Raw genomic sequence first — 14,812 nt, 5'->3', positions numbered from 1 at the left:
TTATCTTCTCAAAGAACCAGCTTTTAGTTTGGTTGATCTTTGCTATCGTTTCCTTCATTTCTTTTTCATTTATTTCTGATCTGATCTTTATGATTTCTTTCCTTCTGCTAGCTTTGGGGTATTTTTGTTCTTCTTTCTCTAATTGCTTTAGGTGCAGGGTCAGGTTGTTTACTCGAAATGCTTCCTGTTTCTTAAGGTGGGATTGTATTGCTATAAACTTCCCCCTTAGAACTGCTTTTGCTGCGTCCCATAGGTTTTGGGTCGTCGTGTCTCCATTGTCATTTGTTTCTAGGTATTTTTTAATTTCCTCTTTGATTTCTTCAGTGATCACTTCGTTATTGAGTAGTGTATTGTTTAGCCTCCATGTGTTTGTATTTTTTACACATCTTTTCCTGTAATTGATGTCTAGTCTCATAGCATTGTGGTCGGAGAAGATACTTGATACAATTTCAATTTTCTTAAAATTACCGAGGCTTGATTTGTGACCCAAGATATGATCTATCCTGGAGAATGTTCCATGAGCACTTGAGAAAAATGTGTATTCTGTTGTTTTTGGATGGAATGTCCTATAAATATCAACTAAGTCCATCTCGTTTAATGTATCATTTAAAGCTTGTGTTTCCTTATTTATTTTCATTTTGGATGATCTGTCCATTGGTGAAAGTGGGGTGTTAAAGTCCCCTACTATGAGTGTGTTACTGTCGATTTCCCCTTTTATGGCTGTTAGTATTTGCCTTATGTATTGAGGTGCTCCTATGTTGGGTGCATAAATATTTACAATTGTTATATCTTCTTCTTGGATCGATCCCTTTATCGTTATGTAGTGTCCTTCCTTGTCTCTTCTAATAGTCTTTATTTTAAAGTCTATTTTGTCTGATATAAGAATTGCTACTCCAGCTTTCTTTTGATTTCCATTTGCATGGAATATCTTTTTCCATCCCTTTACTTTCAATCTGTATGTGTCTCTAGGTCTGAAGTGGGTCTCTTGTAGACAGCATATATATGGGTCTTGTTTTTGTATCCATTCAGCCACTCTGTGTCTTTTGGTGGGAGCATTTAGTCCATTTACATTTAAGGTAATTATTGATATGTATGTTCCTATTCCCATTTCCTTAATTGCTTTGGGTTCGTTATTGTAGGTATATTCCTTCTGTTGTGTTTCTTGCCTAGAGAAGTTCCTTTAGCATTTGTTGTAAAGCTGGTTTGGTGGTGCTGAACTCTCTCAGCTTTTGCTTGTCTGTAAAGGTTTTAATTTCTCCATCAAATCTGAATGAGATCCTTGCTGGGTAGAGTAATCTAGGTTGCAGGTTTCTCTCCTTCATCACTTTAATTATGTCCTGCCACTCCCTTCTGGCTTGTAGGGTTTCTGCTGAGAGATCAGCTGTTAACCTTATGGGGATTCCCTTGTGTGTTATTTGTTGTTTTTGCCTTGCTGCTTTTAATATGATTTCTTTGTGTTTAATTTTTGACAGTTTGATTAATATGTGTCTTGGTGTATTTCTCCTTGGATTTATTCTGTATGGGACTCTCTGTGCCTCCTGGACTTGATTAACTATTTCCTTTCCCAAATTAGGGAAGTTTTCAACTATAATCTCTTCAAATATTTTCTCAGTCCCTTTCTTTTTCTCTTCTTCTTCTGGAACCCCTATAATTCGAATGTTGGTGCGTTTAATGTTGTCCCAGAGATCTCTGAGACTCTCCTCTGTTCTTTTCATTCTTTTTTCTTTATTTTGCTCTGCATCAGTTATTTCCACTATTTTATCTTCCACCTCACTTATCCGTTCTTCTGCCTCAGTTATTCTGCTATTGATCCCATCTAGAGTATTTTTCATTTCATTTATTGTGTTTTTAATCGATGCTTGATTCATCTTTAGTTCTTCTAGGTCCTTGTTAACTGTTTCTTGCATGTTGTCTATTCTATTTCCAAGATTATGGATCATGGAAATAGAATCTTGGATCAGCTTTACTATCATTATTCTGAATTCTTTTTCAGGTAGACTGCCTATTACCTCTTCATTTGTTAGGTCTGGTAGGTGTTTATCTTGCTCCTTCACCTGCTGTGTGTTTTTCTGCCTTCTCATTTTGCTTATGTTACTGTGTTTGGGGTCTCCTTTTTGCCGGCTGCAGATTCGTAGTTCCCGTTGTTTTTGGTGTCTGACCCCAGTGGCTAAGGTTGTTTCAGTAGGTTGGGTAGGCTTCCTGGTGGGGGGGACTAATTCCTGTGCTCTGGTGGTTGAGGCTCGATCTTGTCTTTCTGGTGGACAGGTCCACGTCTGGTGGTGTGTTTTGGGGTGCCTATGGCCTTATTATGTTTTTAGGTAGCCTCTCTGCTAATGGGTGGGGTTGTGTTCCTGCCTTGCTAGTTGCTTGGCATAGGGTGACCTGCACTGTAGCTTGCTGGTCGTTGACTGAAGCTGGGTGCTGGTGTTGGGATGGAGATCTCTGGGAGATTTTCGCTGCTTGATATTATGTGGAGCTGGGAGGTCTGTTGTGGACCCGTGTCCTGAAGTTGGCTCTCCCACTTCAGAGGCACAGCACTGGCTCCTGGCTGCAGCACCAAGAGCCTTTCATCCACCCGGCTCAGAGTAACAGGGAGAAAAAGTAGAAAGAAAGAATTAGTAGAAGAAAGAAAGAGAGAGGGAAAGAAAGGAAGAAGGGAAGAAAGGAAGGAAGGAAGGAAGGAAGAAAGAAAGGAGGGAGGGAGGGAGGGAGGAAGGATGGAAAGAAAGGAGGGAGGGAGGGAGAAAGGAAAGGAAGAAAGACAGGAGGGAGGGAGGAAGGAAAGAAAAAGAAAGTGGAAAGAAGAAGGGTGGGAGGGAGGAAAGAAAAAGAAAGAAGGAAAGGAGGAGCGGAGGGAGGGAGGGAGGAAGGGAGAGTAGGAAAAAAAGAAAGAGCAGGTAAAGTAAAATAGAATAAAGTATGAAATATAGTAGCGTTATTAAAATTAGAAAGTAATTATTGAAAAAAAAAAAAAAAAAACCGGACCGATAGAACCCTGAGACATATGGTGGAAGCAAAGCTATACAGAGAGAATCTTACACAGAAGATTACACATACACATTCACAAAAAGAGAGCAGGGGGAAAAATCAAAAATCTTGCTCTCCAAGTCCACCTCCTCAATTTGGGATAATTCGTTGTAAAAAGAGGAAAAGGGCGAGAAGTCTGAAATCTTGCTCTCTAAGTCCACCTCCTTAATTTGGAATAATTCGTTGTAAAAAGAGGAAAAGGGGGGAAAGTCTTAAATCTTGTCCTCAAAGTCCACTTCCTCAATTTGGGATGATTCGCTGTCCATTCATGCACTCCACAGACGCAGGGCACATCAAATGGACCGTGGAGCTTTAATCCGCTGCCTCCGAGGCTGCACAGAGAGATTTCCCTGCCTCTGCTCTCACAGCTCCCGGGTCTCAGCCTTGGACCTGGCCCCGCCTCTGCGCGTAGGTCGCCGGAGGGCGTCCGTTCTTCGCTCAGACAGGACGGGTTTAAAGGAGCCGCTGATTCGGGGGCTCTGGCTCACTCAGGCAGAGGGGAGGGAGGGGCGCGCAGTGTGGGGCGGGCCTGCGGCGGCAGAGGCCAGCGTGACGTTGCAGCAGCCCGTGGCGCTCCGTGCGCTTTCCCGGGAAAGCCGTCCCCGGGTCTCGGGGACCCCAGCAGTGGCGGGGTGCACAGGCCCCCCGGAAGGCGGGGCGGACAGTGACCCGCGCTCGCACACAGGCCCCGCGGCGGCGGCGGCGGCGGCGGCGGCGGCGGGCCGCGGCGGGCGGGCGGCGGCGGCGGCGGCGGCCCACGCCCGTCTCCGAGGTCCGTGCCTTACCCGCGGCTCGTGCCTGTCACCGGCGCTTCCCCAAGCAGCCCTCTTAATGCCCTCTCCTCGCGCACCAGGAAACAAAAGGGAAAAAAGTCTCTTGCCTCTTCAGCAGCTCCAGACCCTTTCCCCGGACTCCCTCCGGGCTAGCCGTGGTGCACTAACTCCTTCAGGCTCTCTTCCTGCCGCCAGCCCCAGTCCTCTCCCTGCGCTCCGACTGAAAGCCGATACCCGAGCCTCAGCTCCCAGCCCCGCCCGCCACGGCGGCCGAGCAGACAAGCCTCTCGGGCTGGTGTGTGCCTGAGGGCACCGGTCCTCTGTGCCAGAATCTCTCCGCTTTGCCCTCCGCACCCCTGTTGCTGTGCTCTCCTCCGCTACTCCGAAGCTTTCCCCCTCCGCCACCTGCAGTCTCCGCCCGCGAAGGGGCTTGTAGTGTGTAGAAACCTTCCCCCCTTCACGGCTCCCTCCCACTGGTGCAGGTCCCGTCCCTATCCTATTGTCTCTGTTTATTCTTTTTTTCTTTTGCCCTACCCAGGTATGTGGGGAGCTTCTTGCCTTTTGGGGGGTCTGAGGTCTTCTGTCAGCGTTCAGTAGGTGTTCTGTAGGAGTTGTTCCACGTGTAGATGAATTTCTGATGTATCTGTGGGGAGGAAGGTGATCTCCGCGTCTTACTCTTCCGCCATCTTCCTCCGGGGTCCTGAAGCATGTCCTTGCCTCCTATCACACTGGAATCCCATCAAGCCTTCAGGCTTCCTACCAGCTTACAGGATGGAATCTGCTGGCGTCTCCCCGCTTTTCCCCTCCATTAATGGCAGGGTCCCAATGTGTACTTGCGACCCATGCTTTTCTCAAACCAGTGCTTCTCCCGTTTAGCGCGCGCCAACCCCTAGTCCTTTTATATTACTAGTTTGCTGAGTGTTTTCATCATGCAAAAGTGTTAGATTTTGTTAAATGCCATTCTTAGTGTATTAAGATTATTATGTGGTTTTTAATCCCTTATTTTATTAATATGGTACATGACATTGATTTTCATATGTGGGACCAATCTTGCATTCCTGTGGTAAATCCCACCTGGTGATGGTATATCATGCCTTTTATATGTTGCTAGATTTGTTATCAATTATTTTGTTAAGAATTTTCATGTCTGTATTCATAAGAGATATAAGTTTGTAGTTTTCTTCTGCTGTCTTTGTCTGATTTTGGTATCAGGTTAATAAGAGTCCCACAGGATGCACTGTGAAGTGTTTTCTTCTCTACTAATTTTTGGAAAAATTTGTAAACAATTGATGGTAAATATTCCTTAAATGTTTGGTAGAAGGTACCAGTGAAAAATCTTGTCCTGGGATTTTCTTTGTGGAAAGCTTTTGATTACTAATTCAATCTCTTTACTTGGTATAGGCCTTTTCAGATTTTCTATTTCTTCTTGACTCAGTTTTGGTAGTTGATGCAACTGGGGTGTTAAAGTCTTCTACTATTATTGTGTTATTGTCAATTCTCCCTTTATTTTTGTTAATATTTGCCTTATATATGTAGGTACTGCTATGTTGGGTGCATATATATTTACAATTATTTGATCTTGTGGATTGATCCCTTGATCATTATGTAATGTCTTTCTTCATCTCTTATTGCAGTCTTATTTTAAAGTCTATTTTGAGTAACTCAAAGTGGAGTAAATACTGCCAGCAGTTTACGTTCAAGAGTTCAGAATGCTACTCCCACTGGAAGGGCTGTGTCCTGGCAAGCTGCCCTCTGCCTGACTTCCTAGAATGCTCTGGAAGGTGCATTTTTCTGACCAACAGTCAGAATTAATTACTTTTTCAATTGCTAAAATGTGGGGGCCAGAGCTGTGTAGACTTAGATGAAAGGGAGGAAAATATTTCATTTTTGCAACTCCAGCCTGAATGGGCAATATTGCACATTGCTCAGCTTGATTTGTTTGTTAATTCAATTAAGCTCAACAGCCCACCTACAGGGGTTTGGTTAAATAAATTATAATACATGGATTTAAAAAGAAGTAAGTAGCTCTAAAATATATCATCATAAAAATGTGTCTAATGTATGAAGTGTTTAATGCACTTTGAGCAATCATACCTCAATAAAGTGGTTTTTTAAAAATAAATTTTTAAAAAAGTCTAAATTGTCTGTTATGAGTACTGCTACCCCAGCTTTCTTTTCATTTTTATTTGCATGGAATACCTTTTTCCATCCTCTCCTGTTCAGTCTATGTGTGTCTTTAGATCTGAAGTGAGTCTCCTATAGGCAGTGTATATATGGGTCTTGCTTTTCGTTTTTTTTTTTTTTTTAATCCATTCAGCCACTCTATGTCTTTTGACTAGAACAGTTAATTCCCTTACATTTAAGGTGATTATTGATAGGTATGTGTTTATTTTCATTTTGTTAATTGTTTTCTGGTTGTTTTGTACTGCTTTTCTGTTCCTTTCTTCTTCTTTTGCTCTATTCCCTTATGATTTGATGACAGTCTTTAGTGTTATGTTTGGATTTCTTTCTCTTTTATGTGTGTCTCTATTATAGATTTTTGTTTTGTGATTATCATGAGGCTTATATATACTTATCTCTCTCTTTCTCTCTCTCTATATATATGTTTAATGTTTTTGACATCAACTTTTACATCTTTTTGTTTTAGGTATCCCTTAAATACTTATTGTTGATATAGATGATTTTACTACCTTGTCTTTTAACTTTCCTACTAGCTTTATGTGGTTGATCTACTACATTTACTGTATGTTTGCTTTTACCAATGAGATTTCTACTTTCATAATTTTCATATTTCTAGTTGTGGTCTTTTCTACTTCACTTAGGGAAATCCCTTTAACATTTCTTGTAGAGCTGGTTTAGTGGTGCTGAACTCTTTTAGCCTTTGCTTGCCTGTAAAACTCTTTATCTCTTCTTCAAATCTGAATGATATGTTTTCCAATTAGATTATTCTTGGTTGTAGGTTTTTTCCTTTCATTACCTTGAATTTATCATGCCACTCCCTTCTGGCTTACAAAGATTCTGCTGAAAATTCAGCACATAGTCTTATGGGAGTTCTCTTGTATGTAACTAGTTGCTTTTCTCTTGGTGCTTTTAAGATTCTCTTCTTGTCTTTAATATTTGTCATTTTAATTATAATGTTTCTTGCTGTAAACCACTTTAGGTTCATCTTGTTTGGAACTCTCTGTACTTTCCAGAAATAGATGCATGTTTCCTTTTCCAGGTTAGGGGAGTTTTCAGCTATTATTTCTTCAAATATGTTCTCTGCTTTTTTCTCTTTTTTCTCCTTCTAGGACCCCTTATAATGTGAATGTTAGTATGCTTGATCTTATCCCAGAGGTCTCTTAAACTGTCCCCATCTTTTAAAATTCTTTTTTTCTTTTTTGTTCAGCTTGGGTGATTTTTCACTGTCTCCAGTTCACTGATCATTCCTCTGTATTATCTAATCTCCTGCTGATTCCTTCTAGTGTATTTTTTATTTCAGTTATTGTATTCTTCAGCTCTGTTTGATTCTTTTTTATATTTTCTAACTCTTTATTAACTTCTCAACGTGATCATTCATTCTTCTCCCAAGTTCACTGAGCATTTTCATGATCATTACCTTGACCTCCTTATCATGTAGATTACTTATCTCCACTTCACTTAGTTCTTCTTGGGTTTTGTCTTGTTCCTTCATTTGGAACATATTCTTTTGTCTCTTCATTTTGCCTATCTCTATACATTTATTTCTATGTATTATGTAAGTTGGTTGTGTTTTCCAATCTTTGAGAAGTGGCCTTATGTAGGAGACATCCTATGGGGCTCAGCAGCCCACATCCTTCTGGTCACCAGAGCTGTATGCTCTAGGGGTGCCCCCTGTGTTGACCGTGTGGGCCCTTCTGTTGTGGTGGAACCAACTACTGTGGGCACACTGGTAGGCAGGGCTGGCCCCCAGGCCAGTTGGCTGCCAAGCTGTAACTCATATGGTGACTGCCAGCCCACTGGTAGGTAGGGCCAGGGTCTGGCATGGCTGGCTGTGTGACTCAGCAGGTCCCGGAGCTGGTGCCTTCCTGCTGGTAGATAGGACCAGGTCCCAGTGTGGCTGCTGTGCAACCTGGGGAGTCCTAGAGCTGGTGAAAGCCTGTTGGCAGGAGGGGTTGGGACCCGGAGCAGCTGGTTGCAGAGCCCCAGATCTCTAGAGACTGGTGCCTGCCTGCTGGTGGGTGGGTAAGCCCCTGGCACTTCAAGGCTGGAGGGAGGTTTCCAAAATTGTGCTTGTCATCACCAGCATCCTCATGGTAGAACAAGCTCCCCAGAATGTTTGCTGCCAGCATCTATGTTCCCAAGGGGAATCCGCGTTGCTTCCTCTCTCTCTGTGAGGCTCTCCAAGATCAGCAAACGAATCTGACGCAGGCTCCTTTCAAATTACTGCCTTTGTACTGGAACTCAAAGCATGTGAAACTTTGCATGAGCCCTTTAAGAGTGGAGTCTCTGTTTCCTATAGCCCTCTGGCTCTTCTATTACACAAGCCCTGCAGGCCTTCAAAGCCAGATGTTCTGGGCACTCAGTTTCCTGGGAGTGTAGGACATGCAGGTAGCGGGTCCCAATGTAGAATTCAGACCCCTCGTTCCTTGGGGAGAACCTCTGGAATTGTGATAATCCTCCTGTTTGTGTGTCACCTATCTGTGGGTGTGGGTCTTGACTATACTACATCTCTACCCCTCCTACCTGTCTTGTTGTGGTTCCTTCTTTGTATCTTTAGTTGTGGAAAATCTTTTCTGCTAGTCTTCAGGTGACTTTCATAGATAGTTGTCCTGTAAATAGTTGTAATTTCTCTGTACCTGTGGGCAGAGTTAGCTCAGGGTCTTCCTACCCCATAATCTTGCCCACACCTCAGGATATATTATCATTTTTTAAAGATTATTTTAAAATTGTTTAAAAACCAAAAAACTGAGTTTCAGAGAGCTTAAATGACTTAACAAAAAGCACAAACTTCATAATAACAATTTGGAATTTGAAAGTTGGCTCTTTAATTTAAAATTTTTCTCTCTATTGAACTAATTCATAATCAACTATTACTTAATGAGTAAGTATTACTATTTTCATCTCAACTATTTAGACTTCACTATTAAATAGTGAGCCCCTCAGGTTTTAACAGTGCTTATATAGCACTTTTCCTTCCTACACAAAATAGTCACAGAATTCTGTAACTTTTTGCCTTTCTTTTCCCTTTTTGGTGCATGTTCTGGTTCTTTCCCTGCTTTTAGGCTATATTTTGAGTGAGATTGCCAGCCTGCTATGAATGGTTATTTCTTTTAGGTTGCTCCTTTAAGTGGAAAACACATACACACATACATAAACACACACAACCAACTTGTTAGCATTGTGTTTTAAAAAGAGTAAATAAGTCCAAGTGAAAGGTGATATTCTTGAGCATAGTATAGAAACATTATTAGCAGATGAATTTCACAATAACACAAGATCTTGTTATTTCTGCCTACTCTGATGTTGTTCATCTTACTTTCAGTGTGGTCAGACAATGTCTGATTTCAGGACCCTCAAAATTAATGCAATTAGTTGTTGTCTAAAATTGTTTGTAATTAGCAGAAACGTTTCCTCATAAAATCTTTTGCGAAAGTCAAAAATGTGAACATATCAGACAAATAGAAGTTCAACCTCCCAGTTTGAAACAGTGTGGTGGTATGTGCAGGGTGGACTGCTAGCCATTTCTCTCTCTTACCACCAAGTCTGTGAGGCTTCCCTCCTGAACCCTTAGGACTTTAGTAGTACAGTTAAAATTTACTGAAATAAGTCATTATTCTGTTTAGTTAAATTCTATTCATAGTAAAATAAGTAATGAATGTGTTCTACAACTGGAAAACAAACAAAGCAATTCTTTTTCACCCTCCACCTAAGCTGGGAATAACCTCATCTGTAATTGTTAATTACAGTTTTTTTCCAAAGGTGCAGCTCAAATGTTTGAGAAGCTTTTAATGTCCCCATAAGCACTGTTGCTGATCTTTTATATGTAAGAACTTATGGGTAAATAGGATCAATTGATATGAGAAAATAAAGAAGAAGCTCCTACCAATATTTGCTCTGGCTCCAAGAAACACTTAAAATAGATTTTAAGGAAATAGAAAGTCAACCTCTATTTGTTAGTGAAGTCTCTAAGAAAGAACGAAGGGATTAAAAAATTACTACATTGCTCTGAGGGCACCAAATACCTCAACCCACTTGATTTGGGGGATATATAATGCAAAAAGCCACTCTAAGTACAGATATAAGTTTATTCATGACCTAGGATCAGTCCCAAGTTCCTATATGAGCTTACCCTGGTAAATTGGGTTAGAGAATTGATAAATCTGGAGACACCTAAACACCTTATTAGGCCAGGCCTAAACAGCAGGGAGGTCTCAGTAGTCTGCTCTGGCCTACTTTCCTGGGGTCATACTACATGGTACTTGATGGTTTTGCAAGAGGTAGGACATTGCTAAACACGCAATTCCAAGGGACCCTTAATGCCTACCTTAATCTACCCTCTAAATAATATGAAAAAGAAAAAGGAAATTTAAATCTATATAGAAATAAAACTTTCCCCTCTTCTTGTCTCCCACTGAAAGCTATAGTCCTACTTTACGTACATTCCTTCACCAGCACCATTTTGTGCTTCTCCAGAAACTTTGGGGACACCAGGATAGTCTGGTTGCATGATCTAAGCTCCTCTTCCTCAGGAGTGAGTACTAGAGGGAACTACGTCTTATGTTCTCTTTGAATTGTTCAGGTATTTGGCCGACATTCCTTCACATCTTTTTCCCTTGGGTTTAGCATTTTAACTTATTTACATTCTGAGGTATTCCTTTTCACTCCAATGGAGGCGTTCAGAAGAATCTGAGCAAAACCTCAAGAAGCTTCTTTGCCATTCTTTGCCACTGCTTTGACACATCTTCCTAGGATCATTGGTATAAACATTTAGGCCCTTCACAGTCTTTCTATGGGCTCTTTAATATTACCTCAGAAGTCACTTAAATGAATCAGGATATTAATTAATTTTACCCCAGACTACCCTCATTGTTATGGGTACATAATTTCTATGAAGCACTAGCCCATAAAATGATCCCTGAAAATGGAGCTACTTGGGCAATTGTTTTAGAAAATACTACCCTCCGAGGGTTTTACAATGCACAATAACATCTGTAAAAATTCTCAGTAATCCTAACACAAAGACATTCATTTGATGTTTTTTCAGAATCTATGCAGCTCCAAATAATTTGACTATAAAAGGGGTTTTTAACATAAACTAAATAACTCACCAAAGTACTAGTATTCTATAGCGTATGTTTTAGTGACTGTTGACTTCAAAATCTATGCAGCTCCAAATAATTTGACTATAAAAGTGTTTTTTAACATAGACAAAGTAATATACCAAAGTACTAGTATTCTATAGCATATATCTTGGTAAATGTTGATTTCGTCAAAAAGTCACTTATCCCATATTCTATTTCTGAAGACAAAGTGACCACACAAGAAGCTTTTGTTATGTATATTGGACAAAACAATACTGTAAGTCAAATTATGTAATTTCAAAGGAATAAAGCTGCTTAATCCTCTTTGCTTCGCAATTTAATTCCATAAATCCTCCCTTTCAAGTCAGTCTGTTGTAAACACACTTTAAATTCCTAATATAATTAATGTTCACATTTGTTGCTTACTCCCAAAAATTTAACCTCCCAAAACATATAACATGAATCTCACATTGATAATACCAAGACAAATTATAAAACAGCCCATATTCCTCATTCTGCTTGGTTCTAGCCAATGGTTCTAACTTAGGGCTCTGGTTGGAGTCAAAGTCTCTTCTCTGCATTTACACTCTGGTATTGATGAGACTTTCTCAAGCATCTCTTGTGTTCGATTCTTTATTCCAAGTTAAATATGGTTTAAAAATTCCTCATATTTTGTCTTTCATACATTCCACCTGTATCAAATTCTAAGACTTAAAAGAACATAAATTTCAAAAACACAAGTCCTAAAGGTAAAGCCACTATTATCTTGATGCTGTGATTTAAATTAGTCTTGCTCAAGCAAAATAATGTTTGTCAAATCTAATACATATATTATTACCTAGACTTAACAGTGTGAGTCACACCTGTAGACCACAGCTGATATATAGTGTTTTCTGGGGGAAAATGGCCAGACAGAAAAACTGAAAGAGAGCAAACTGTATAAGTTTAAAGAACAGCTTTGAGATTGGTTTCCTTTTGCTCTGAGGTGTCAGTCACTTCTTGGCAGAAGTCCAGAATCTACTACCTGTGAACCTGAAGTGCAATTGGGAACATTTTCCCAAGAAGATGTTAATATAAGACTATGATTCTCATATTTTAATAAATGTAGGTTACCCATTTTCTTTTCTTCTGAGATTAGGATTTGAAATATTTAGTACACCAGTAAAATTTGAAAATGTATGCCTATGGCAGCATTAGTCTCCACATTTTTCATTCTATTCACTTTTCATTTAATACATCTTTCATTCTGTTCTATTTTCATAGTTCACCATGAATATTTCTAAATATTTGGATCACTTTCAAAACATTCCTGTCTCCTTCCATGGCCTAATTGACATGTGTAATTGACAACCTGTCCTGAATTGAGTGTGGGCTCTAATTCTATTCTCATTTGTGAAGTATATTCCACATTAATAATAAGCAATTCTCTAAATAAAATTTTGGGGATTGCACCCCCAGCTACTCCATTATTCTCCTTTTCTCTTTGTATTTTCATAAACTGGCAGCTCCTCACAGCTTCCCTAGCTATACATTCTATTTTTTTCCCATCACCGAGACTGTTGAGTCTGCTTTATATGAGGGAATTCTTTAGCCCATCAGGATAGCTTTTTCATGGTTTCCAATTTTAGCTCAGCAGAAGAATTCTTCTCTGAAGATTTCTGAAGAAGAACTCCTGTTCTGATGTTTTCAAAGCATATGTTCTTGGAGTTCCAGTGAGAAGCAAGATCTTTATCCCCACGTTCCTCCGTCCTCAAATGTTGAGTTTCTGTACCTTTCCCACTTCCATACTATTACAAAGATCAATTTCTGCTTTCCTTATATAATAAGACATTTCTTTTCTTCCTCAAATATTTCCCTCTCAATTTAATACTTCAAGATTCCTCTGAAGTTGGTGACCATTTTCACTCATTCTTTCTCATATGCAGTGTTAATCCTATAGCCTATATTCAAATTTATTCACTTTCTTTAGCATACCAATTTCTAAAGGCTTTTTGCCTGAAGACATATTTATCCACTGTCTATGAGGTCTTCCTACAAACTATAAACTTCTCCAGCATGAATCTCTCAAATGCACTAAGAATTTGCTTTACACTATAGATGCTTATTGCCATAGAATGAAAGCTGATTGGCACTTCTGGAAGGCACCAGCAGTTCAGGTTTCCAGACCTCTTTGTGGTAGGAGTCTATTAAACTGTCTTCCCCCCATCTCCAGCCAACATTGTATCTAGTTAACACTAAGCGTGCACTAACCAGTATGCCTATCTTTTCTTTACTAACTCAGTGTTCCCCATGCTAGACTTTGAAAAGACTGAAGGTCATCAATCATTTTGTTTTATAATATTTGTGCAAATATAGATTATTTAAAGTAACCTTATTCCAATGCAATTTTTGAAAACTCAGCTTATTTTTTCTTTGTTGCTGAATTTCCTTTTTGCACCCCCCCAAAATGAACTAAATATAATTAAAAGTTTATTCTGTTTACTTGTTATCTCTCTCCTCCCTGCTATTCCACCTACCTGAAAATTCTCTCCTAGACAGCATGGGAATCATACTACCACTTTCAAGTACTACTACTGCCTTACCACCCCCTTTCTAGGGTAGCTGAGCAACTAAGTTTTACATCAGAAAGGTTTGGCTCTCTGTGACTGTGGGAAAATTATATAACTTTTCAGAATCATACGTAAAATTATGATCATAATTACTACTTAATTCATAGAATTACTGTTATGATCAAGTGAAATAACCTATATCAGACATGTAGGAGAGTCTAATGTCCCTCCACTTTTAAAAATGTAGTTAACTGACTCACCAAAAGACAGACATCAAAACACTGGATTTCTGTATCTTGATCAGAAGACTTTAAGTAACTAATCTTCAAGTTGTAACTGGATGTTTATATTAATATTAATGATATGATCTAGTGATTGTTTACACCCCTGATGGTTACTCATTCTTTTTTACATAATTAGGATCTACAGCCAAAGGTGTCACGAAGACTGAGTTCATCACTACAAGAACAACAGTGATAAATCTTCCAAATGCTATTTCAACATTACAAAGTCCCCAATCCAAGAGTAAGTACAAGAATTTGTGCTGAAATGTTAAACTAGTATATTGGATAGAACTAAACTCTGAATGTTTTCCAGCCCACAGCTACCAAAGAACAATGTCTTACTTATATTCTCTCCTAGTCTCTACCAAATGGGACAACAATTTAGCAACTTTGCCTTGTACAGTGATACTCTATCCCTCCATAGCCACAAATGAGTGGATGCCAAGGAGGATCAGTCCAAGCCTGAGCAATAATCTATGATATCACCTGGCACAAAAAGGTGAGCTTGGCCAAAAAATTAGACAACTTTGATGAAATGGAAAAATTCTTAGAAACAAATTGCTAAAACTGCCTCAAGAAGATAGAAAGACTGAAAAGACCTAAAGCAATTTAAGATTCTGCATTAGAAATTTAAAATGGGCCCATGGAGAAAACTCCAAGCAGGATGGCATCAAGTGTGAATTCTATCAAAATATTCACAAAAGAAGTAATACTAATTCTTCTCAAACTCTTTCATGATGTAGAGGAAACATCGCACAGATAATTATCTGAGACCAGTATTACCCTAACACCAAAGATAGAAAAGAATGAAAAGAAAACACAAGTAAAGAAAGCTACAGACCAGTATCTGTCATGAACACAGATACAAATATCCTTAATAAAATATTAGAAAAAAATCTGTAACATATGAAAAGTGA

At 39.5% G+C, this 14,812-nt stretch overlaps 1 protein-coding gene across 1 annotated transcript in view; it reads left to right on the top strand.

Moving 5' to 3' along the window:
* The window catches only part of EMCN (endomucin), a 102,571-nt gene that overhangs the window by 42,235 nt on the left and 45,524 nt on the right, over positions 1-14,812 (top strand). The window contains exon 4 of the mRNA XM_081224673.1: positions 14,032-14,136. Within this exon, the coding sequence (XP_081080799.1) occupies positions 14,032-14,136 (105 nt within the window). The remainder of the gene's footprint in view (positions 1-14,031; positions 14,137-14,812) is intronic.

This window comes from Mesoplodon bidens (assembly GCF_964165515.1).
Source record: "Mesoplodon bidens genome assembly, chromosome: 1".
Taxonomy (NCBI): domain Eukaryota; kingdom Metazoa; phylum Chordata; class Mammalia; order Artiodactyla; family Ziphiidae; genus Mesoplodon; species Mesoplodon bidens.
This window is presented reverse-complemented; position numbering and strand designations above follow the sequence as displayed.